Raw genomic sequence first — 24736 nt, 5'->3', positions numbered from 1 at the left:
CTAAAGTCTTCTTAAAGCGTGCTGTAAGACTCTCAGAAAGCAAGAAGACAATTTTTAGTTGAAAAGCCAGGAGGGAGAGTGTGGCAGTATTTACCAGACCCAGTGGAGCCTCTAAACACACTAGGCATATTTCTGGTTCCTATCCTCTCACGGGGAGTTAGACTGAGGTGAGACGCCTAGAGCGATGCTCTGCTGTGGGCGAAGAGCGGAAGCTGTTTGACTACTGCAAGATGCTATTGAATTAGGATGGGTAAGCCACCCCCAACAGCCAGAATAGAAGCCTCTATTCAGGACTGAGCTTGTTTTTGTGCTTTTTCAGAGGCTGTTGAATATGATGCGAGACAGAAAAGAAAAAGCTAAAGTAAGTACAGGATCACAGGGTTTTCAGGGTTTATTATATATTGTACATATTCAAAGATTTGGTCACAATACTAGGAGTGAAGGCAAAGCTGCTACACTAATGACAGTCGCCCCGCCCCACCCCCATGCCCTGGAAGGGGCTCTGATATTTAAGGTAAAGACTGAACTCTTTGTCAGTGGATGCTGGGCCATATATGTCCTGTTTTCCAGTCTGCCATAGGCATGAAAAAGCTCAGGGCCAGACAGATTCATAGATGAGTGGATCAGCCAGGGACCCGAGGAAGTGTGGTGCATGGCTCTCTTCCCCTATGTGGGATGGTTGGAGAGTCTCTGGGACACTGGGGAGGTTGCTTTAGTTTTCGCATCCCTGCACTTCCTGGTTCTGCCTCTGCTCCTCTGTAGTGAGCAAGCTGTCTCCTTTCACTGCTTGGATTGGCTGAGTCTCTTGGACTTGGCCAGTGCTCGGTCTGACTTGCTCTATCTGCTTCTCCTGCTGTGTCAGGTGCTCCGGTGTCTGTTCATTCTTCCGTTCCTGTCGCTCATCTTTCTTTCCTAGGTCTTGATCCCGTCGCTGGTCCAAGAGTTCCTTCTCCTGTTCTAAGTGTGAGTCATCCAGCTGCTGTTCCCCTGGGGCTTTCTCTTGCTTAAGGGACTGGCCTAAGCTTTGTGTTCCTTGAGAATCTTCGTGCTCTGTATTTTGCTGCGGTTGCTTTCCAAGGTGCAGCTCAGGCTCCTGCAGCTTCTCCTTCTGTTTCTGGTGCAGTTCAGGCTCCGGTGACGCCTGATGCTGTTGTTTTCCCAGGTGCAGCTCAGGCTCCGGTGACTCCTGACGCTGCTTCTCTCCCAGGTGCGCGTCTGGGTCCTGCGACTCCCGATCTTGCTGCTTTCCCAGGTGCAGTTCTGGTTCACAGAGCTTCTGCTTCTGATGCTGTCTCAGATGCAGCTCCTGTGAGGGCTGTTGCTGTTGTGGGTGCCCCAGCTGCAGCTCCTGCTCTTGTGGCTCCTGCTGCTTCTCTCCTGGGATCAGTTCCTGCTCCTCAGAAGCTTTCTGCTGCTGACCCAGGTACAGCTCTGGATCCTGCTGCTTCTCCTTCTGGTGCTGTCTCAGACTCAGTTCCTGTGGTTTCAGGGTGTCTTGCTGCTGCTGCTGCTGCTGCTGCTGCTGCTGCTGCTGCTGCTGCTGCTGCGGCTGTGGCTGTTGTCCCAGGCACCGCTCCTGTCCCTGTAGCTCTTGATGCTGATGCAGTTCTCGCTCTTGCTGGTGCTGCCCCAGCTGCAGCTCCTGTGGGTCCTGTGATGGCAGCTGCTTCTCCAGATGCAGTTCCTGCCCCTGTATCTCCTGCTGTGGCTTTTTCGCAGACAGCTGTTGCCCTTGTGGTTCCTGCTGCTGCTGCTGCTGCTGCTGCGGCTCACATTCTTGCTCAGGCAGCCCCATCACAGGACTTGTGCCCTTCTCCTCCTGTTGCGTGGAGCCCTTCTCTTGGGGCTCAGAGAATACCTTCTGGCACTGTGCAGGTTGTGAAGTTGGCTGCTTTGTTTGTTCCTGCTGGGTATGAGCTAGAGGGCACACAGTCTTGAGGGATTCCTGAGCCACAGCTGGGGCAGTCACTGGTGATGTGTGTTGCTGGGACATCTCGGAAGCTTCTATAGACCAAGCTGAAAAACAGAAGGATCAGAGGTTGGACTGAAGGCAAAGGAAACAGATGAACCACTGAATACGCAAGATATACATAGTGGCCCAGGTTTTTGGCAACCTTACTCTTGAATAGGGCCTTTTTCAACTTCCACAGCTTTGATTCCTGCAGGCAAAAGAAGGGTGGGAATGGTCAGCGCACAGAAAAGCTCTTCTAGGAGCTCAACGGAGGGGTCTTTCTCCAAAGAGGTTCTGCAAGAATGGAGTGGTTATTAATTAACTTGCTTTTGTCTAGTCTTTCCTTGGGTCCTGGGAAGATGATTTCTGAAATTTCATCACAGTGCGAAGGAAACCTTTGAAAAAGAAAGACCTCACAGAAGACCCTGGAAAGTTGAGCGCCTGTACTGTCACAGAGGACCCTGGGAAGGGGACTGGGAGGCTACTGCAGCAGCCCCAGGCTGGAGCCATCTAACTCATCCCCGGTCTGGCTCCCACAGAAACACTGGAGTTCTGGGCAACTCAGTCTCTCTGGGTTTCAGATTTTTTTTTCTCTGAAAAACTGTCAGGTTGGCCTGCTCAACCTGAGAGCTTCTTTCCTCCTTGATCTTCTGAAAGTGATTTGTAGCCCCAGGGCCAGAGGGGTGAGGAGTGAGGGCTGCAGGAGTGTTAGGGGAAAATGGAGCTTGTTACCACAAAGTCTTGGGTGTCTAATAGGATTCTAGCCCCCTGTTCTGCCTGGGTTTCTCCACACAGAAAGTATTATAGCTTGTTTCCCTCTGCACACTCACCCGCCCCTTGGAGGACAAGTAACCCAACTGAATCTACCCCACAGCAATATCCGCCCCCAGCTTGAGTAGACACCCCTAGCCATGTTCTGACCTGTTGGAAGACTGCAGCCACAACTAATGTCCCAGCAGCCAACACTCACCAGACTCACAGAGGGGAGAGGCAGAGGCTTCCAGTGGAGTTCTGAGCTGAGCAGGGACCAGGGCCTTTATATTCCCGCCTCGCCTAATTCCCAGGGTAGAGGAGGTGGACTGGTTTCACCGCTCCAGTTGGTCAACTCCAGCTCCTCTCTGACTCACCAGATATCTTAGGCAGCAACCCCCGCCCCAGGGCTCCTTTTCCAGATTCTGTCTGACCGTGGAGGGTGTGAGGGCTCATCCACTTCTGGTTGAGATCATCTGACCTGGGCACAGCAGAGGAGCAGGGGGTGAGAAAGGTACCCTACTTTGTAACCTCAGACAAACGTACCTTTCAATCTCAATGGGTTTGACCTAATTTTTAGATTGGGGGACTCATTTCCCAGGGCACAGAATGACAGTCTTTGTGTTTGGGAAATCTATGGCCGGACAGTGAGGAATCACTTTCAAAGGGGCATGTGGTGGGCATTCTCCTGGGCTAGGAGCCCATGTGTACTCCGCACATATCAGAATTCCCTCTGTGAGGACATAAGCCATGCCTTGGGGAGGGTCAAATAGAGGGAAGTGGGTGGCTTACATTGCTCCTCCCTCTGTATGCCAGGGACTCCCTGCCTCCACATCACACCCAAAGCTGTATTTATAGAAGTTCCCAAGGATGCCATACTCCTAAAAGCTCCTGGCTCACTCCGTGTAAGGAGAAAGGAATTTGCAGAAACTAGATATGGTGTATGGATTGCATTTCATGATGATAATCAATGCTTTCTGTAACTATTTTTTGGAAATGCACACCATACAAGCTCACAATCAAATCACCTATTGCCATCTCAGAATATTTTCTTTTTTGGAGGAAGAGGTCTAGACAAGGTTTCTCTAGCTGTCCTGGAACTCACTAGACCAGGCTAGCCTTGAACTCAGAGAGCCACCTTTCTCTGACTCCTGGGTGCTGGGATTAAAAGCGTGTGCCATCAACACCTGGCTTTAGAACATTTTCTAAACATAGATTAGAAAACATTTAGAGCGGGTATTTTAGCTTGCCCTGCTCCAGTCCTCATGGTGGCCCAACCCATATCTGATAAGATTCAGATTCACTGCTATAATCAAAAGGCCCTGGCTTATCTGACCAGTCTTTCTCTGGAACCTTGACACAAGTGACCTTCTCTTTGACAGGTGTGCTACAGTCTCACTCCAGGTCCTCAGTCCCTAGGGCACATCCAAAATGCTCTACCTCAGGGCTGGCCACCTGCTCTTCCTCTGCCAAGAGTCTCCTTTCCTGGACTTCGACATACATTCAGGCTTTGGTGGAAATGTTGGGTCTCTAAGGTCCTCTGCTGACTACCCTAGCTGTTTGATCATTTTCTGCCTTAATCAACTCAATAAAAAATTTAGCTACTTTATTTGATCTTATTCAGTTTTTATTATTATATTTTTTCCCTCTGAAAAACAAGCTATATAAGAACAGAAGCACAGCTGGTGTGCTTTCCACTGTCCCAAGAGCCTACCAAAGTCACCTCATGCACTAAGAGACTATCAATAGTAACTGAAGGAAAGAATGGCACAAAACTCACACCTAGATATAAGTACTTTCTAATATTTCAGTGTTAACCCATCTCCATATGTGTGCCAGAAAAATAAAAGCTGAGTTGTGGCTTCTCTATCTTCAATACCTGGCTAACAGCTTATTTTATGGAGTTTATTCATTAACATTCTCTTATTATGACTTAATAAAAAAATAAATAGTAAAATAACGTAAAGATAAAACTACATTTCAGTTTAATTTTGAGAAGTATCCCACTTCCCCATAGTTGCCCTGATGAACATCTAATCTTAGTCTTAAGCAGATAGGTTTACAATGCTGAATTCCCCACGTTCCTGGGGCTCAGGCTTTAAAAAGACTTACAAGATCAGTTTGTCTCTAGAACACATTTGCCCAGGCCTCCTTTATTCCCGGAGCCATGCATGATCTCACACTGCTCCCCTGTACAGCCTGAACCGTACTATTTTCTACAGCAGAGAAAGCACCCCCACTGTAATGATTGTTCTGTCTCTGTAAGAGACAAGTCACACCCACTCCCTACCCCATCTGCTGAGGCAGGCTGATCTTCAGCTTCCTGCTTCAGCTTGCTCTCTTTTTTCCTCTCTGAGAGGCAACTTCTGCCTGTCTCCCCACTTCTCTCCTTCCTCACCCCACTAGAACTAACAAAGCCCCCTCACATGGGCACGGATGCCCTCATGCCCCACCTCTGACCTCACATGAGAGGAATCTGTCTCTCCTCAGGCCATGACAGTGCCAGGGCAGCAAACTGTTGCGGAAGTCACACCGGTCTTATGGGTTCCCAGAGGCTCGGTATCTGCCAGATCTGCCTCCCACCCTCTGATTCAGAGCATAGTAACTCTGAAAGGACAGAATGTGTGTGTGAGTGTTTGACCACTGGGCAAGGCTAGGGTGTGAGGAGGGTAGAGGACAGAGCCTAGAAGCACATGTGTGGCTGAGAGAGGGGCTGAGGGTGTCCCAGACTTCTAATGCTCAGAGGCCTCATATTCTGCCCTCGAATTGCCCCACTTAGGGACTAGGAATGCATATGTATAAAACAAATCCTTTCAGTGCAGTCTGACTGACTTTATCAATCACAGATCCTTGTGATAAATCCAAGAAACTGTCTGGCTCTTGCCCTCATGTAAGCGAGCTTCCTCTGACCCACAGAGAGGCTTTGACCCAGATCTGCCTCAGCCCTTTTAAAGCCTGACCATTTCTCGAGGCAGACAATATCTTCTTTATCTCTCCTCTAGGGCAGCCTCAATTTTGTTGTTGTTGTTGTTGAAGTCATTTTTATTAAGAATTTTTTTAACACAACTTTTCTCATTTTGCACAGCTATTTCTGTTCCCACTCCCCCCCTCTTTCCACTCCACCCTGACCCCCCATCCCCCATCCACTCCACCCTGACCCCCCATCCCCCATCCACTCCACCCTGACCCCCCATCCCCCCATCCACTCCACCCTGACCCCCCATCCCCCCATCCAATCCACCCTGACCCCCCATCCCCCATCCACTCCACCCTGGCCCCCCATCCCCCCATCCCCCCATCCACTCCACCCTGACCCCCCATCCCCCCATCCACTCCACCCTGACCCCCATTCCCCCATCCACTTCACCCTGACCCCCCATCCCCCCATCCACTCCACCCTGACCCCCCATCCCCCCATCCACTCCTCAGAAAGGGTAAGGCTTCAGGACAGCATGTTTGAATTGTTGATTATTTGTGGGGGAGGAGGTAACAGGGGAGCCAAAAGGATCAACCGTGGAACTCTATGGCCCTGGAGGACAATAGAGATGGTGAGGATGTTCTTCAAGAGCCGCTAGTCCTGGGAAGATGGTAGCAGATGGTCCTGGGAAGATAGTTTGGGCCAGAAGATCTCATGTTCCCATTTTGCATGGCCCTGCAGCATGTGTCCATTGTTGTCTAGTGCAGAGAAGCTCTGGATGTTGGCCTCCTTTCCTTTAGCCCTCAGGGTACTGTTTCCTACATCGTCCCTCCTTCTGAAACCTGACCTACCTGCCTTCTTACATGTATGGAGTCTTCTCATCCACCTCTGCTGCCTGCTGAATCTGACCCTGTGCTCATTTGTGACTTTCTCATCCTCAGCAGAGAAATGAGTCTGAGGGAGAGATGAGACCAAAAATTGACACAAGCATGATTTTTTTCCTTCTAGATTTTTCGGAGCACCTGCATGAACTGACCTGCTTTTTTTCTGTATCACTTCATCTGGCTGCCCCAAACTGGCCTGGTGAATTGCTCATTCTCTCTATAGTGCTGGCCCTTCCTTTTGAATCAAATCTGAATTCAGATGCTTTGGAAGGACATTCCCGGTGCTGCTCTTGATAGCAGCAAGAAGAACAAAGGCATAGCTGGTGTTTCGGTAGTAGGAGAAAAGAGATTTGCTGGAGTAAGAGACTGCTAATTCAAGTAGAAGGGAGATCCTCTGCCCTTTTCCTTCCAGCTAAAAGGAATGGGATGAAGACTTGGTTAGAGAATGTGGATGAAGTCAGAAGAGGATAAAAGAAGGTGGAGGGCTGCATATAACCAGGATATATGGAATTGTCAAAGAATAGACTAATTTTTAAAAGCTTGCCTTTGAACAGCTCAGAGTGCTGCAGCATCTCCTCGGTTGGGGTCCATCTCCTCCTGCACACACAGGGACTGAAGTCTGAAAAGCGGATTAAGAGCTGTCCTAGGTCAACAGTGAGTCTCTGAGACAGTTGGAACCCAGACACCCTGGCTGTGGTCTGAGGCATCTCTTCCCCAGCAGGCTCCTTGACAAGGTTGGAGCAGCATCACAAGTTTCATTACTTCAGAGACATCCTCCAAGTCCCATACGGCAATCATTTATCAATAGCATGATCATTTCTGGATTTTCTGGACAAAGCACTAGTTTGTTTGGCTCTCATTCAGTCAAAATACCCTGATAGGGTGTTGAGTCTCGATGACCTTTGGTCCGGAGGATAGAGAACTGCATTTCTTTATGGCTCTGGAGCTGTATCTTAACCTAGTCCAATCAGCAGAAAACCTGTACTGGTATCCCACTCTCTGGAATCTTTGTGTTTGTAAAAGGCAAATCCAAGCATCTCTTAAAGTTCCTGTGAGGATTTGGTGAGATGTTCATTCTGAGCACATTCTTGGCTGCTGCCTGTTGAGAGCCATCATACACGTGGGCTAATAGTCATGTTGTGTGTTACTTGTCTAAGGAGAGGATCTTAAGAAAATGGGACTTTAAAAGATCAACGGGGTTGATTTTCTCATTCCCCCCGCCCTGAAAACAATGATGCTTTGGCCAGGCGTAGTCTAACATGCCCTTTTCATAATCCCAGCAACTGATAGGTAGGGACAAGAGGACAGGCTCAGGCTATATAATAAGTCTCGTGATAGCCTCGTAAATAATGAAAACCCAAGCCAAACAGCAACAATAAAAACATCATGAGGCTTTAAAGTGGAATACTGTGTCAGAGCAACCAAGTTACTTATCTTTTCATTTTCTGATCTATCTAATATGCCCATCACTGGGTCTCAAGTGGCAATCAGTGTATCATAGAATACCATGTCATCTTTCTTCCTCCAGTGAAGCCTTGTGTGCCCCCAGTGAGGTAATAAAAAACTAAAATGCATTTGTATTCCTATCAAACAAGGAGGGGACTTGGGATCTGTGCAGGCAGAGGGGAAATAGTGATTTGGGATTAAGATTTGATATAGAAAAAGAATCCAGATAATGGAACGAGGAGTGCATGCATAGACCTAGTCAGGGAAGAAGGGAAAGAGCTGTATCAGAGAATGGGAAGGAGGGAATGGGGGATATATGGGATAAAGGTTTCCAGCTGTGTGTTTGTGGACAGGGCATCAAGTGTGGGAGGGGTGCAGTGTAGCAGAGAACAGACAGGGAGTGGAGGGGTGCCGTGTAGCAGAGAACAGACAGGGAGTGGAGGGGTGCCATGTAGCAGAGAACAGACAGGGAGTGGAGGGGTGCAGTGTAGCAGAGAACAGACAGGGAGTGGAGGGGTGCAGTGTAGCAGAGAACAGACAGGGAGTGGAGGGGTGCAGTGTAGCAGAGAACAGACAGGGAGTGGAGGGGTGCAGTGTAGCAGAGAACAGACAGGGAGTGGAGGGGTGCAGTGTAGCAGAGAACAGACAGGGAGTGGAGGGGTGCAGTGTAGCAGAGAACAGACAGGGAGTGGAGGGGTGCAGTGTAGCAGAGAACAGACAGGGAGTGGAGGGGTGCAGTGTAGCAGAGAACAGACAGGGAGTGGAGGGGTGCAGTGTAGCAGAGAACAGACAGGGAGAGGTATGGCCTGGAGAATAGAGAAAGGGTGCGGGCACAGCAGTGGAAGGAGAAAGTCAGTCGTAGAAGTCCAGTCACTTAGCCTCCTCAGCCAGAAGAGTCCTCAAGTGTCAGACAAACAAACAGAACTAGTTCTAGATCATCTCTTCTTTCTTGCTAATTAGGTGTAGAGGACCGCAACCACATTCGCCATTGCAAGATGGCGCTGACATCCGGTTCCACCGCCCGGTGAACAGGATAACGCGCATGTGTTGGTAAATTTCCAACGCTGTAGTCCCTGCCTCTCCCGAGGCATCATCTGGGATGATGGGTAGCTGACCAATCTGAGAGTGACACGTCCGAGGCGGGGACTGTTTCCTATATAAGGGCTGGGTTCGCCTCGCTCTGGGTCTCCGCCATGTTGGCTTATGCTCTCGCTCTCAAGATGCATTAAAAAGCTGTTCTGCAGAAGGATCCTACGTGCCCTGCGTTGTTCTTGCTGGCGAGACGGTAGCGCGGGACATTAGGGGACTCCAGGGGGCACCTGATCCTGCCCAGCTGCCTCCTGACTGGTTAATGGCTGAGTGGCTAGAGATACCCATGCCAGTAGGACAGACCCATTACCAGTGCAGAGAGGAGGCGGTGTAGAATTCACACTTGTCTGGAGTAGGACTGACATCCTTGTGAGCCTCTGCTGAACATGCCCCCGCGTGGCCCTTCCTGACCCGTCTGCTGGTTCTCTGGTTTTGGATATGATTTGTCGTGAAGCCATCCGAGGCCCTTGGTTTCCAGATGAGTCGTTCTGACGCAGAGCAACAAATCAAGCCTATCAACTTTCCTCCCCCGCTCATTTGCACACTTCCCCAACCAGGTCACCCAGCCTAGAGGCTGAGCACAGGCCCTTGGGTCCCATGCACATCAGGGTGCTGAGGGCCCTTGCCTGTTTTCCCAGACTGCTGGAGAGATGCAATCCCTGTCATCAAGAAGTCTGGTTTAGGATAGGCCTTGCTTCTCTTCTCCAGTAGTTTCTGGCCTGATAGAGACACAGGCTTAGTAACAGAGAGGGTTGTAACTCAATGCCACTCCACAGGAGTACTCTGGACCCTGCGTGGCTCCACAAGAAACAGACACGGGGCTGAGAAAGTGTCCCTGGAGGACATTCACAGGAAATAAATCCTGTAAGACTGTTCATCCTAACCACTGTCATTCACAATCTCTTTAATCCCTTTCTTGTTACAGAGGAGGAGCCCAGATTTCACAGCACCTCATCTTCCTTGCCAGCAAACTTGCCACTAGCAAGTGGATCAAGTTTGGATCTCTGCTCCCAGATCCAGATGTCATTTAGTGCGATGGATTCCTCCCGGAGAGGCACTCAGCGCTGCCATAGAAAAGACAGAACTGCTGGCCACCTGGCAGGCAAGAATGGAAGTGTTGGAGCAGGTAAAAGGTTGTTTTCCTATCATTCAGGTTTTACTAGAAAGCCTGTGCAGAGTGAAGAAGGCAGGAGGGTAGAGGTCAGGGTTACATGGGGAGCAGTGAATCAAGCTTCCTCTCTCAGACAAGTTTTTGCTTGCTCTTCTCCACACTTATGCTTCCCCCACCCCACCCCAGCACTTCTGCCAGGAACCTCAGGCCAAGTCACCACTGAACCATCGCCTACCACTCTGAGAATGCTAAGGGGATGACCTCTTGGCTCACAAAGGATAACACAGACTCAAGAGGGGCACTAAAATTAGGGAAAGCCTGGGCTAAGCCCTAGGTCTCTGCTTTGCCTTTGTTTACTTCTGCACACGTATAATCTCTCTCTCCTGGAAATACCTTTTTCAACTTCTGCCTTATGACGGAATTTTATTAACTGTTGTTGATTGACGGCATTCTTGTGCCTGTGTTCTAGGTCCTCATGGTCTAGCTTTAAACCAAACAGGGAAACATCTCTCTTGTATGAAAAGAATTTCTTTGTGGCAGGTCAACCTTAGGTAAAACAAATACAGACCAAACACTTAAGGCATTTTACATGCTGTTAACATCCTATGTGGGAAAATGTAGCAAGAAAAGAAAACTAATGAAGTCTAGACCTGAGGGACAGACTTTTGGCGGCATAGTTAGAGCAAGAACTGGAAGAAATAAAAGTCAGCACCAGATTAAAGGGAGGAGGATGAGACAGCGAAGCAAACACATTAGGCGAGAATCTCCTGGAAGAAGCAAGAAGGTTGATGTGACCGGGTGTGTGTGAGTAAGGCGAGGTTGGGGGCGTGAGTAGAGGGGACCGTGAGAGGAAACCATGCAACAACTTTGGCTTTCCGGGGGCTGAGATCAGAAAAGGAGCAGTGGCATTGGCTTCATTTTCAAAGTGTCTTTCTGGCGAGAATAGAAGCAGTTGGAACTGTAAGAGGTATTGTATAAATGTATCAATATCTCAGAAACAGCGTGGTACTAATAGAAAGAAAATTGAGTCAGACTACAGGTGATTTTTGACAACAGGAGGAATAGATCAGATGTAAGTGGGAACGATGATCCGAACATTTGTGAGCTCTGGAACAGGCCAAGTGTGAGGGTCCCATTAGACACTCAGGCATCCATTACATTGCACTCAGAGGTATAAACCTTGAGTTCAGAAAGAGGTTTATGATCTGCACATACATTCCACAGCGTTTGCGTGTGTGTGATATTTGAAGTCGTTATCTAAAGTGAAATCACCAAGGGAATGAATATTAACAAAAGAAGGAAGAGGCTGGAAAGATATTCTCACAAGTCACTGGTCAGGCAGATGCCAAGGAAGTCAAGGAAATGGGGAGAAACTAAAACAGCAGGCTCTGCAGGACGATGGGTAGATAGAGAGTCCTAGAAGAAGTTGTACTCTTGCTGGAAAGGGGTGAGGCAGAATGTGAAAAATTGCTGTAGATAGATGTGAAGTTTGGGAAAGTCAAATTTGTAGAAACTGTGGCCAAGCAGTGATTTCTATGACTAGTGGGTAGGAGAAACAAGATGTTGGTCAAGTAGTGCAAAATTCCAGTTATGAGTAAGTGCTGAATATCCAAGGTACAGCAAGGGTGGTGATGGAGATGTTAATTTGAATGTGGCAATCATTTCACAATGTACATGTAATATTAAATGATCACATTGTGTACCACTGAATATATATACTCTTACTAAATATTTTAAAAGATAAGACTATGACTGTCTATTGTGTTAGGGAACGTGGAACCTGTTGGCACTCTTCATAAAAGCAAACTGTGATGGGTAATCATGACTGTCGACTTGACTGGATCTACAATAACCTAGGATAAAAACTGCTACACTTATCTAGATTTTGATAATTGAGAGAGGAAGATCCACCTTAAATATTGGTGGTATCTTTCCACAGACTCAATGAAAAAAAGAACAGGGAACTGAGTCTTAACTCTCAAGTGTCTCTCTACTTCCTGTCTATAGAGACAGTATAACCAGAGGATGCGTGTTCCTGCAGCTATGACTTCCCTACCACAATGAACTGGAACCTGTAACTGTAAGCAAAAATAAAACCTTCTTTCCTTATTTTTTTTCTGATAATTTGTCACAACAATGAAAAAATAGTTGAAACACAGCCTAAGGTGGATGGGAGGGAAAAGCTGGTTTGAGACAGTATAGGCAGAGTGTGGGCATGTGAGGATAGGCCACAAATCAAAAACGTTGTAAGGAGAAATTCTACATGGCTAACTATCACTTATTGCCTACTTCTAGTCCTTCTAAACTCTGCCCATATTGACCCAGGAAGCCACCACTGACTAACCAGAGTATGCTATAGCCATACTAACTAACTATAGCCATATGCAGACTAACGCCAGCAGGGTTTGTTTGTTTGTTTTGGTAGCAATTGGTAAGTTTATTCTAATATTTATATAGAAATTCAAAGAACTTAGGATAGTCATAACAAATCTGAGAAATGACACATTTATTTACCTCCCATGATTTTAAAAACTGTAACATTGCAGAAAATAAAACATTAGTATTAAAGTAGAGAAATCATACAACTAAGAAACTCTGATAAACATGACAGAGTTTTGGTTGAAGATGTCAAAGCAGTTTTGTTAAGGACAGTCTCCCACAGACAGCACTGAGTTAGCTGGAGAGTCACTTAGCCTACCTCCCATCAGCCTCACAGAGAGCCCTGGGCATTAGGCTGTATATGAACTATTTTTTCATTGTTGTGACAAAATATCAAGAAAAAATTAAGGAAAGATTTTATTTTTGCTGACAGTTACAGGTTCCAGTTCATCGTGGTGGGGAAGTCATAGCTGCAGGAACACGCAACCTCTGGTTATACTGTCTCTACAGACAGCAGCTTTAGTTGACTTGATCTGGTTAAGTATGTGGATAGGTAATCATAGTTACTGAGTTCCTGAGGTGATAGTCATGTCATGCATGCCCAAAAGACAACATTTCAGTGCAGTCTCCTGCTTCCTACAGATTTTGCAATCTTTCTGCCTCCTTTTTGGAGATGAGCTCTGGCTGGTGGGGAGGGTAGTCAGAAATTTATCCATTAAGGTATGATCATTCAGTCTCTATTTTCAGCGTGTTCACCAATTATGTGCCTTTGTACTGTTACTTAATGAGAAAAGGAAGAGAAGCTCTCTGACCAAGGTTGGGAACAGCCCAGATCTGTGAGTAGAGAGATGAATATTTAGGAAGTAATTTGACAGCTTGACAATTTATCAAAGTAGCAATAGGAGGTTCTACCCTAGGACTTGTGGCCTTCTTAGCCATGGACTTTTGAGTAGGATTAGAGTAGCAGGCATGAATTTTCCTCCTATGGAGCAAACTTCAAATCCTATCAATTAGTTACCTCATAACAGATGCCACACTACTGCACCTTGGGCACATCTTGCCAGGCAGAGATGTATTGCAATATTCAGTGTCCAATTCTGGATAAGATCATTGATTTCCTTCCTCCCTCGGCACCCTTCCTTACATCTTCTGGAACTATGAAAACTAGGCTGATGATCACATTTCCTCAACAGTTTGAGATTGGTCCTCTGTCCTTCGACCTTTTGCGCCAGTGTCTTACAGTGTAGTCATGGTGCTAAGCAAGGCAAGTCACAATAGCCTGTACTGTTGTGAAGACCTCTGGAGGTATTCTGTGCCCTGTGCTGACGTTTTCATTTAACCACTCATGTATTCTGTGACTGACATTGGCCTCTCATCTTTGGCGATTATGTTCAAACTCTTTTCAAAATAAAGAATTCTTGCTCTTTGGGAAAAAAATATTAGGGTGCAAAGGTAAATTGCAGCCTGGGTAAAATATATTCAAGTTATTTACTGATAAAGGACATTCAAATTCAATAATAAGCCATAAAGTGGATAGAACATTTGGGTATAATTCACCAAAGATGAAAATAAATGAGAAAAAGAAAGGATTTTTTTGTCATCTATCATGAAGAACATGAAAATTAAAGCCAACATCCATATTAGATCATAATGTCAAAAACTTGAAAATCTGAGGGTATGAAATATTATCAAGATATGTAACAATCAGAGTAATTCTATAAGATGTAAAGTACCCAACCACACAGGAAACAGTTGGATAGTTTTTCCCAAGGTACAACACTATATGCATTTTGGCTTTCAACTTCCACTACAGAGATGAGCCCTGTGCCCACACACCTATTGTCCAGGTTCATTAACAGCCAAACATTGGAGGAGAGCCAAATGTCCATCAACCAGTGTATACATATGTGCTGACGAATTTTCTAATCAGGACTAATGATTTAGAAATGAGCATTTGATATATGCAATAGCATGTTTGGCTTTTGGAGCACTTGGGGGAAGTAGAAGAAACTGAGCAAGGAGGAATGCCCATTGCTTCGGCCTGGAGTGGAGGCTGTGTTGGGTGTGAGCTGGGCCAGGAGGGATGTTCTGTGTGTCAGGGAGTAACACTTGAGATTGGAGTGAGGGATTGAGTTTCCCCAGCTGTAACCAGCCTCTTCATCCCCACAGCTCAGCAGCCTGATCTCCCAGGACAAAGTGAAAGACTCTCCTCTGCTGCTTCTCTACGAGACCAGATCCATGGCCAGCCCTGGACCCCACTGTCTCCTTCCCTGCAAGAGGCCCGTGAATGCCAGCAGTTCTCACACTGGTATGCTAAACTGGACTAGGTGGACATGTGGTTTTTATGTTTTAAATTTCCTCTGCAATAGGGAAAACGTAGAGCACCAAAAATATTTTGTTAGTATAGAAAATAGTAATATTCTTAAGTTAATAGAATTGTTTTTACTCATATTCAACCCATCATTCTCTTTTCCCTTCCACACCCTCCTATTGCTACCTTTAACTTGAATAGTGCCCCACAGCCTTCCTGTTGTGTGTGAGAACGTGGTCCTGAGCCCAGCTCGTTTCACCAGCACAGCCTCCATCCATCCGTTTTCATTTGTGTGCCATCCTCTTGCTCTTTCTAACAAAGTGAGGCTTAGTGCGTATATGTGCATTTCTATATACACGGTCCAGATTTTAACCCAGAGTCACCTGACCCAAGCATTGTCAGTCACTTGGAAATTACTAAAATGCTTTGAAGGTGTATGCAGCTGACAAACTATATGGGGAGTATTTTGTCCTTTGTGAGTGCATTGTTCTCAACAAATGCACTTCCTTTTGGAAAGCCCAAGGAATTTCATTTGTGTACATCATATATACATATATATATATATATATGTATATATATATATATATATACACACACACACACACATACATACACACACACACACACATATACACATATTGTGGTCTGAGCTTCTTCACAGAAGATACTTCTGGGGATTGGCGAAATACAGTTTAAAGGGATTTTATGAAACCTTTTGAGAACTTCAAACTTAAAGGAACAAAACTTTCTGCTGGGAAAGGAGAGACACAAGGGAACACAGGGAAGGATTTAAATTGTGTGGACCCCGGAAGCAGTGAAGATGCAAGTTGATGTGTGTGTTAACAGATGACTTTTTATCTTACTTGCTCGCCTAGATGAATGGGAATGTGTTTGAAAGCAAATTGCTTTAACACACATGGCTTTTGGAGTGAAGTAGGGACCCGGCCTCAGAAAAGCGAGAAGAGCCGTGTCTGTGTCAGACCCGTGGTTTCTTACTTGAAATGAATCGTTCCTTTCATGCCATAAACCCATCTGAAGCCTGGAGCCTGGAGATACACAGTAGCTTGTCCTGGAGAGACTGCTCAGCCCACAGCCAGCATGACACCAGAGGCCTCACCTGCTGCCTCCAGCACTTTGCAGAGTCCTCTTTGATGCTGCCAAAGTATATAGGGCACTGTGGCCATCTCAAGGTATTTTGGGAGTTTGTTTGGTTTACAACCAAATGCTCTAAGCACTGTAGAGACCTGGAAGTGAGACACCACCCTTCACCTGAACTGGACCAAAGTGGTCCCGGGGATGGAGCACTTTCTCTTTAAAGGCAAGACAGGCAGGAATTCCAGCTCAGCAGGAGAATATGCGTAGCTGGCTTAAGACCCTGGGTTCAAAGCCACAGTAGCAAAAAACTAACCTACCAACCAAAACCCAGGCAGTCTCCCTGCTTTCACCAGAGGCCTCATGTCTTGGGCTAAATGTTTCCTGTCTCTGTGGCCCTTAGAATGTGCCCAGCTTACTCTGTTAGGCTTCTTATGTAAATGAAAGAAAGAGAACAATGTTCTTTTTATTGCTCTTTTATTTTCGTGCTATCTAAATGTCAAGATCACCAGGCAAAATGTCTCCAGCCTTTTCTACCTTCCATTTCCAGTTGCGAATAGTAGCCTATGGTTGGGTGGAAATGGTAGTCTATGTTAGTGTGAAAACAGCATCCTTAAAACATAGTCTTAGCCTGACTTGTAGTAATCCCACACGCTTTGAAGAAGGGCATGGTGTCAGGGGCAGTCTACTTGTTTGTCTTCTTCTGTTGTGTTGGCGTGCCCTTGTCCTGAGTTTGGCCAGCTGTGGAATCAGAGTCTGATTCAGCCTTATTCTCTGCACAGCAGCAGTTGGGTTGATTGCAGCAAGGCGGAGGCTGCGGGCAGCATGTGCACTTTTTCGGGCAGCAGGAGCATTTCTGCGGGCAGCATGGGGGTTTTGGCGGACAGCTTGGGGATTTGGGTGGGCAGCTTGGTTTGGGTGGGCAGCACGGGGACTTGGGACAGCAAGGTGGTTTCTGCGGACAGCATGGTTTGGGTGGGCAACATGGTTTGGGTGGGCAGCAGGGAGGACTTGGCGGGCAGCACGGGTTGTTTTTTGATGGGTCACTCATCTTCTTTGTAGTTGAAGTTCCTAGAAAAAAGAATATTCGAATGACAAGCCTGCCTGGAGACCTGCTTTCATCAACACCTTGCTTGATCACCAACGCATCTGAATCCTCAGAGTGAAAACTAAGCCCTTGGTAAGTAGAACTGGACCTTTGAGAAGCCTCAGCTAGTCCCCAGCCCTGCCTTTGTGGGTATCCATGTGTCTGTTTCTCTCTAAGTAGCCATTTTCCAGGTAAAGAATGTAAAGTTTCAAATATGCAATAAATTTTCTTATAGCCTCTTAGTGAAGAGCAGAGAGACTCTTGGGATGACTGAGTCATGACATCAGGTTTACCTCATCTAGTGATGAGTACCAGTGTAAAGGGTGAGCTTTCTTTATACCACCTTAGGCGGGAAGACGACTGAAATTCAAACCTCTATCCTAGCAGTTTGCAAATGAATTTAAAATGGGTTCCATCTCACCCCAGATCTTGTGTATATTCAGATCTAAATGTATATATTCAAATCTAAAAGTTTCCAGGATCTTGGATACATTAGGATTTTCAGAGCCACCAACCATCACTCCCTTTTTCTGAATGTACTGGATCATTCCATGCCCCTTGACATACAAGCCATCAACTGCCAAGGGCTAGTGGCAGTAAGCAAACAGATAAGGCACTGTCCCAGGCATTGCAGGGCTGCAGTATAAGGCTTAGCTCTGGAACCACAGGTTCTGCTCACATTTCTGGGCTATTGTTTCTTTCCTAAGTGGACAGGGTCAGGGTGAGCAGAAGGAAACTAGACTTTGGAGAGGCCCTCAAACTCAATCATTCAAAACTTCTGCAATGTTCTTATTCCTTGGTGAATCATGAAGTCCCAAACAGCTCTGTTTTAGTAAACAGGCAGGCCTCCTACCAAGCAAGTTTCTCAGCAGGATTCGTAAGTCTACTTCCTATATGTGAGTCCTGTACATTCCCTGTGCTTTATATGGGATATTGATCAAAACCAGACATGTCTCCAGTACAGGACAGGTGAGAAAGTGACTAAGAGTCACAAGCAGAGACCAGGGCTATCCTGTAACCATGGAGGAACTATCTAAGAAAGCAGGATGGTTTATACACCCTTGATGTATACTCAGTTCACAAGATCATATATTGATGATGGGTAGATGCCAGGCTTATCAGAACCCTGTCACGCAGGGGGAGGACAGTGGATGTGGGAGTTGGAGCAGGGACTGCCTAGGTGAAGTTTCAGCCACCCTCCCAACACATGATACCCATGGGGATATTTAAAAACACATCTGACAAAAACTACCTTTGTAAATGCAGCCAGATGTTGATGTGTGTTTACATACATGCATATCTCCCTCTCTCTCTCTCTCTCTCTCTCTGTGTGTGTGTGTGTGTGTGTGTACATATGCGTGTATGCTCTTTTGTCATGGTGAACAAAGAAGGAAGTTATTTGAGACTTGTGACAGTGCCTGCCAGCTGGATCAAGTTGAGATTAAATAAATTTCTCATTAGGATTTGCATTTGGGTCCTGGGTGAGGACCTCTAATGGTGCCTGTTCTGCTGAGGCCTTGGTCTCCTGCAGTGAACCATTCCACCTAGGTCTATCCCACCCTTCCCATCCTTAGACTATCTTCTTGTTCTACTATACTGAAGTGTAGGGGCTCCTGGGGAGAGAAGCTACTAATTACTCACATCAGAGATTATCTTGGTTAGAAAGCCCCAGAAGAGGACAGAATTCCTGAGTTAGGTGGCTACTAAGGACACCTATAAGATGACCTATATTGCCATGAGAACCATTCTTTATGACGTCACAGCAGAGGCAGGGCTTTGGATGTCCTGGGGGATGGGTGGGTGTCTCTAGACTCATTCCTTTTCCTTCTGGGGATTGGACCTAAATCCTGTTTATACTTGACAAACTGGGTCCCAGTGAGTCTAGGTGTGGCTGCTGCCTCCACCCTGTGGAGACAGCGACTCTCTGGCTGACAAGCTGTTGCCCAGCCCCACCTGGCCCCTCTCAACTTTCTGATCTTCACTCTGCAGCTTTCACTATGGGAGAAAGGCACCTGGCTTAAGCCTAGGAGGATCTACTATATACTACTGGATGGAGTCTCTGGGGTGCTGTGGGCTTCCTGGCCCACAGGAAAGGGCCAGGAAGCAGGAGCAGGGAGGAAGATGTGGAAGGGAGGTGCTAACTTCAACTCTCCAGCTCCCACTGCCGGATTTCAGTCTTGCACGTCCTCAATGCTGGAGTTGAACTGTTCCCACTGGGAAGGGAGTGGCTTTGGGGACCAGGTCTTTAATTCTGTAACTATGCCTGCCGGTTATCTTAGGTTTCCTGTCTTTTGTAAGAAACTCCTATTTCTGTGTCAAGAGGAAGATCCTAGTGCAGCGTTTCTAAGGGGTAGTCATTCAATCCCTCCTCCTCCTCAAGAGATGCCACAAAGGGGCTGAGGTGGCAGATCTACCAAGCAGTGCCCAGACTTGCCAGGGATTGAGGTCAGCAGTGAGGAAACAACAGAAGATGACAGAGACGCTACATAACAATAGACACTAGGGCAGCCAGGCGGGGGGGAGGAGTGTCTGGGTCTCTATCACCTTGGTTTAAAGCTATTTTATAGGAACTTACATGCTCTTGAGGCCATGGAGCCTTGGGCAGTGAGTTCTGAGGAGGGCATCTGTGGGAAGGCATCTACTCCTTTAAAGTCCTCAACCTGAGACCAGGCTCAGAGAGGAGGATTTGGCACCATTTTATTTTCTACTGCTTTCTTCTCTGAGGGTGACCTCCTCCTGCTCTGCCTCCTTGTCTCTACCTCTCTCCTTTGTCTTTCACTCTCTTTCCTCTAACCTGAAGCAGTGTACTGAAAGGGCAGTTCAGAGCCTTTGTGAATTTGGTAGTTCAGCTTCTTAGGATCCATCCAGGCAGTCGGTTTCTCATCCCCATACAGGGCCCTGAGCTCTGGTTTTCAGATAAACTCCACCCCTACCATGATTCCTGTGTTGGGTATGGAGAGGGAGTTCCCAGTATCAGAGGGGAACAAGCTAGGAGCCAGTCTAGTCCACTATGGCATAGGGAAGACAACGCTAAGTCTCTTAGTAGTCTTAACACACTAGGTACAGATTCTATCCCAAGCCAGCTCTGTTACCAACATCTTCTTGCCAACTGGTACAAGGAGTCTGTTATCCTCTTATTGGGTCTCTGACTGCCTTCATCCCTTCCTGAGGAGTGGTCTTCCTTTTATCCAGGCGCAGATTACATCCTTGAAGCCTTCTACCTCTAAAACCTTGGTTACTACCCACTGCCTTGCCCTCAGAACAAGCTTCTTCCCTGCTCTATGCCTCTTCCTAGGTCTCCTGGAAGTCTGCCCAGTGTCTTAAAACCACGGCTCTGGCCCAGAGCCACTTTCTCAAGTCTTTCTGCTCTTCTGTTTCAGTGAGGATTGAACCGAATTCAAGTTTGTTAGGACCCTGGTAGGGCTGCCCTCTCGGGCCTCTGCCCACCAACCCCTCTCATTTCCAGGAACTGTTTTCTCAAGTTTCTTAGGCTGGCTCAAAGTGAATGGCTGCTGGAGTCTGCTCACTTCTTTTTAGCATTTTCGTATGGCTTCCCAGTCTAAAGAATCTTTCTCTAGTCTCTTTCCTAATGTCTCACTAAATACTAAATACTAAAGCTTGAGGTTCTTTGAAGAACCCCTCACTTTAATGAACTTCATCGACCATCAGCTCCGTCTGTTTCCTTAGAGCTTCCTGCAGCAAATGTTAACCTGTTAGCATTTGATAACAGTATCCGAGCTGACCGCTCTGTGTGCTTCATTAGCACAGATATCCTCATCTTTCTCGGTACTGTTCTAATATCTAAAATTCTGCATGACATTATGTGGGCCTCATTAATTAAGTGACGAGTGAAGGAGCAAGCCAGGGAGAAGACCCACAGGGCAAGGCTTGTGTGTATTACCTGATTTGGTCACACACTTCTTCCTCGGGCTCTTCTCAGTTCACCATTTCCATACTTGACTTCCGCTGTTAACTGTTGTTTCCTAGATGCGTTCAGCAGGTGAACAGATGGCTGGATCTTCCTCAGCAGCCCAGTGAGTCCATGACTGTCAGAAGCCAAAGCCTTCTGAACCAAGTTCCCCTCTTGCCTCTCTTCAAATCTGTAAGCTCCTCTATGACATCATAATTCTCTCCCCAAGACTCTATGACTCGTGGGCAGACTCACCTTTGCCCACCGCTGGCTAAAGTTATCTACCTCTGCTTGGCTGTTTTTGTCAAAGCAGGAAGTTCTTTAGCTGGTTCACAGCATCCCATCCCCCAAAACAAAAGTTAAAAGCACAAATTAGGTTGTCTAGTCTGACACACGTATCTTAAAAAGCAAGGTAGGTTACAGTATGGCAGGCTGACGGTCAGAAGCCCTTCTCAGAAAAAGCAATGTTTGCTGAGACTTGGTACATAGTCATAGGAAACGGGACGTGGGAGTGCATGGAAAAAGAGGCATTTCAGATCTGGTGAATGTAAAAACATTTGGAGTAGGAAATGGAAGAGGACCATTTAGCAGCAAAGCTCAATGTGGCAGGGTCAGAGCGAGGGGGAGGGGGGAGAGGTCGACAGCTCCTAAAGAAGACAAGCGGTGCTGATTTGAGTGTGAAAGAGTGGACTCAGGTTGTTTCCCCGAGGATAATGGGAGTCGCCGAGGACTTTACACCGAGGACACAAGTCTCCTCTTACTCACTTTGATATTCTTAGAATTCAACTCAGTAGCAAATTTTGAAGCCAAGTCCAGTTTCACTACCTAATGTAGGAGACAGTTGAGCTACATCCACTGTCCCTTCCACTACCCCAGTCTCTTTGAAGATAGTGCCAGGTGTCCAGAAGTAGGCCTGTCCTTTGCATATGCAAGGCACCAAGCCACAGGCCCTAAGGATGCTTCAATCCGCATCCTATCACAAGGATTGGCTCTCACCGTCTGTATCGTTCTCCTGATGGGTTTATCCTGAGCACCTTCCTTTACTCTGGCTCAGATGTCTCCCCAGAATACTATCTGATTGCTTACTTGTTAGTCTCATATAGATATTTAATACCTCTTATTTAATTAGCACCAATCTAAACCATGTTTTCCCAAACTAGCTTCACAGAATCAATACTATTAATTTCACTGTTCTCTACCAATCTGATAGGTTAAAATCTTCTTAAGAAGTTTGAGTTCCCATTAGTAAATAAGCTCTGTTCTGTTTTTATTTGATCTTTAATTATCATTTTTAAAGATTATTTATTTAGAGTTTTCATCCATCATGTTCTGACCCCAGTTTCCCCTCTCAGCCCCACTCTACCCCCCCACCCACCCAAATCCACACCTTTTCTTTCTTTCTCCCATTAGAAAAAGACAGGCATCTAAAAATGAAATAGAATAAAATAAAAAACAGAATAGGTCAAAACAAACAAGCAGAAGAAAAAGCCAAAAAAACATACAGATTGTATGGAAATGTGCTACAGTTGAAGCTTCTTAAAATGCATACATATATGAAAGAAAGCTGTTTAATCCCCCTGTTCCACTCTTTCTTACCCTCATCCACCCACTACTATATACTCTATTTCCCAGTCCTCGGGATGTCCTTCCCTCCTCTGTGCCCGAATCTCTTACTCTCTTTCTAACCTTTGTGGTTATATGGATTGTAGCCTGCTTATCAAAGACTTGACTGTTAATATCCACATATAAATAAGTACATATGACATTTGTCAGGGCCAGAGAAATGGCTCAGTGGTTAAGAGCACTGACTCTTCTTTCAGAGGAACTGGGTTCAATTCCCAACACCCACATGGTGGCTCACAATGCCTGCAATTCTACCTCCAGGGATTCTGATACCCTCACACACATACTGGCAAAATACCAATGCATATAAAATAAAAATAATAAATATTTGTCTTTTGGGACTGTGTTACCTCACTAGAGATGATTTTTCTATATCCATCCATTTACCTGTAAGTTTATGGTTTTGTTTAGCAACTCAGTAATATTCCATGTGCAAATGTACCACATTTGAAGGAACTCTGGACAGCTCAAATGTGGTGAGTATGACTCTGGCTGCCTTTGCCTTCTAAAAACCATTAGACTATATTTCTAAAGTTTCTAAAGTTAGGTGTTGGGAAGCTCCACCCAGTTCTGCTCCTTCCATTCCAGACTCCACCCTTGAGAAAGCCTGCCATCTGTGGGTCTACCTCTGGAGGACATTTAAAGCCCCTCCTCTTGGCTGTCTCAGGTGGTGGTGTGGTTTCTCTTCTTCCACTGGGACTACCCAAAAATGCTTTGCTCAGTTTAAACCTGGACTTAGTAATTTGGCCTGATCAGATTTATTGTATTGGTAGAGAGACTTAATAATGGGGTACAGAAACCTTTCACTAGCAACCAAAATCTATTTCCTTATTTGACCACTTCCTCCTCCTGAGGCTGACTATCAAGTATTGAAGTAAGCAATCAAATGCCCTCTTTTTCTCAACTAACTAACATGTCTTTTGCTCATCTAATTAACATGCTCATCTAATTAAAATTAAATGCTTCACCCAAACACAGAGTTTCTCCTTTTATCATTATAAACTTCCATTTTCCTATGGACCACACCTATCTTCATTCTATCCACAGGCAGGCTTTGTCCTTCCCCCTGAACAAACACCTCTCCTCCCTCTCCCTTGTTCCCTTCCACCTCTCCCTCATCCTCTACTTCTGTCTTTATCTCTAATTCTCTACCCTCTGTCCCTCTGGGGCAAATAAATCCTCTTTGTGCCGAAAACTTGGTCTTGGGGGTCCTGAGCTATTATTTTTCCTTTTAACACTTTCTTTACCCATTCATCCATTGTTAGACATCTAGACCCTTGCCAATTTCTCACTATTGTTGTTGTGAATTGTGAATAGAGCAGCAAAGAACATATGTGAGCAAATGTCTTTGAAGTAGGTTGAAGTAGAATATAAATCCTTTGGGTATATGCCCCAAGAGTAGTATAGTTGAATTCTGAGATGCATCTATTCTCAGCTTCCTGAGGAGCCAGCCCACTAATTTTCATAGTAGCTATACAAATTTTTACTCTGTCCAGCAATAGCTGTACTTACCCTACATTCTCACTAGCATGACCTGTCTTGTTTTATTGATCATGGCAATTCTTTTGGATATAAGATGAAATCTCAAAGTAGGTTTTGACTGCATTTCCCTGATGATTAAGGATACTGAATATTTTATTAAATGTTTCTCATTCATGTATATTTCATCTTTTCAGAACGTTTTGTTTAGATCTGTATACCATTTTAAATTGGGTTACTAATTTTCTTAATGCCCACTTTTAGTTCATATATATATATATATATATATATATATATATATATATATATGAGAGAGAGAGAAAGAGAAGTTGTTGAAATTTTTTTCCACTTTGTACTATAGCCTGCTGCTTTGTCAGAGTGATGGTGTCTTTTGTCTTACAGAAGCTTTTTAGTTTCATGAGGCCCCATTTATTAGTTGCTGTTCTAAGTGCCTTTGCTCTCAGTGTCCTGTTCAGAAAGTAATTTTTTGTGTCAGTGAGTTTGAGACCTTTCCCCACTTACTCTTCTATCAGATTCAGTGTGTCTGACCTTCTGTTAAGGTCCTTGATACATTTTGAGTTGGATTTTGTGAAGGGTGATATATATGGATCCATTTGCACTCTTCTACAAGAGGACACCCAGTTGACTAGCGCCATTTTGTAAGGCGCTGTCTTTTATCTAGTATGGATTTTTGACTTCTTTAAAAA

The 24736-nt window shown here is 45.8% G+C and overlaps 2 protein-coding genes and 1 long non-coding RNA gene across 4 annotated transcripts in view; 1 reads left to right on the top strand and 2 right to left on the bottom strand.

Annotated features, from left to right (window-relative positions):
• Positions 1-373: 373 nt before the first annotated feature.
• Positions 374-5295, bottom strand: Ivl (involucrin). Of its 2 annotated transcripts, none has more exons than XM_085677985.2 (3): positions 5162-5295; positions 3079-3182; positions 374-2016 (listed from the first exon to the last, which is right to left on the bottom strand). In XM_085677985.2, exons 2-3 carry the CDS (start codon positions 3155-3157, stop codon positions 713-715), a joined length of 1383 nt encoding a protein of 460 aa, XP_085534111.2. In that variant the 5' UTR covers positions 3158-3182; positions 5162-5295; the 3' UTR covers positions 374-712. The 2 variants fall into 2 exon arrangements, with proteins under 2 accessions (XP_085534111.2, XP_048313103.3); XM_048457146.3 differs by having other exon boundaries at positions 2922-3182; positions 5162-5220.
• A 3298-nt stretch (positions 5296-8593) lies between these two features.
• The window catches only part of LOC146891301 (uncharacterized), a 41315-nt gene continuing 25172 nt past the window's right edge, over positions 8594-24736 (top strand). The window contains exons 1-4 of the long non-coding RNA XR_015735195.1: positions 8594-10163; positions 14697-14835; positions 15714-16028; positions 16993-17110. This is a non-coding gene — a long non-coding RNA (uncharacterized LOC146891301). The remainder of the gene's footprint in view (positions 10164-14696; positions 14836-15713; positions 16029-16992; positions 17111-24736) is intronic.
• On the bottom strand, positions 16391-21114 carry Smcp (sperm mitochondria associated cysteine rich protein). The gene is made up of 2 exons (XM_048457153.3): positions 20919-21114; positions 16391-17001 (listed from the first exon to the last, which is right to left on the bottom strand). Exon 2 carries the CDS (start codon positions 16979-16981, stop codon positions 16616-16618), a length of 366 nt encoding a protein of 121 aa, XP_048313110.3. The 5' UTR covers positions 16982-17001; positions 20919-21114; the 3' UTR covers positions 16391-16615.

This window comes from Myodes glareolus, chromosome 17 (assembly GCF_982192425.1).
Source record: "Myodes glareolus chromosome 17, mMyoGla1.1, whole genome shotgun sequence".
NCBI classification, from domain to species: domain Eukaryota; kingdom Metazoa; phylum Chordata; class Mammalia; order Rodentia; family Cricetidae; genus Myodes; species Myodes glareolus.
Note: the sequence above shows the minus strand (reverse complement) of the source record. Positions and strands in the feature narration are given on the sequence as shown.

Coding starts and splice junctions, on each gene's coding strand:
- Ivl (XM_085677985.2), bottom strand. CDS start 3,157: ATGAGCCCTCACACCCTCCACGGTCAGACAGAATCTGGAAAAGGAGCC. Junction 2,017..3,078: donor GTTGCTGCCTAAGATATCTG/GTGAGTCAGAGA, acceptor TCTGTTTTTCAG/CTTGGTCTATAGAAGCTTCC.
- Smcp (XM_048457153.3), bottom strand. CDS start 16,981: ATGAGTGACCCATCAAAAAACAACCCGTGCTGCCCGCCAAGTCCTCCC.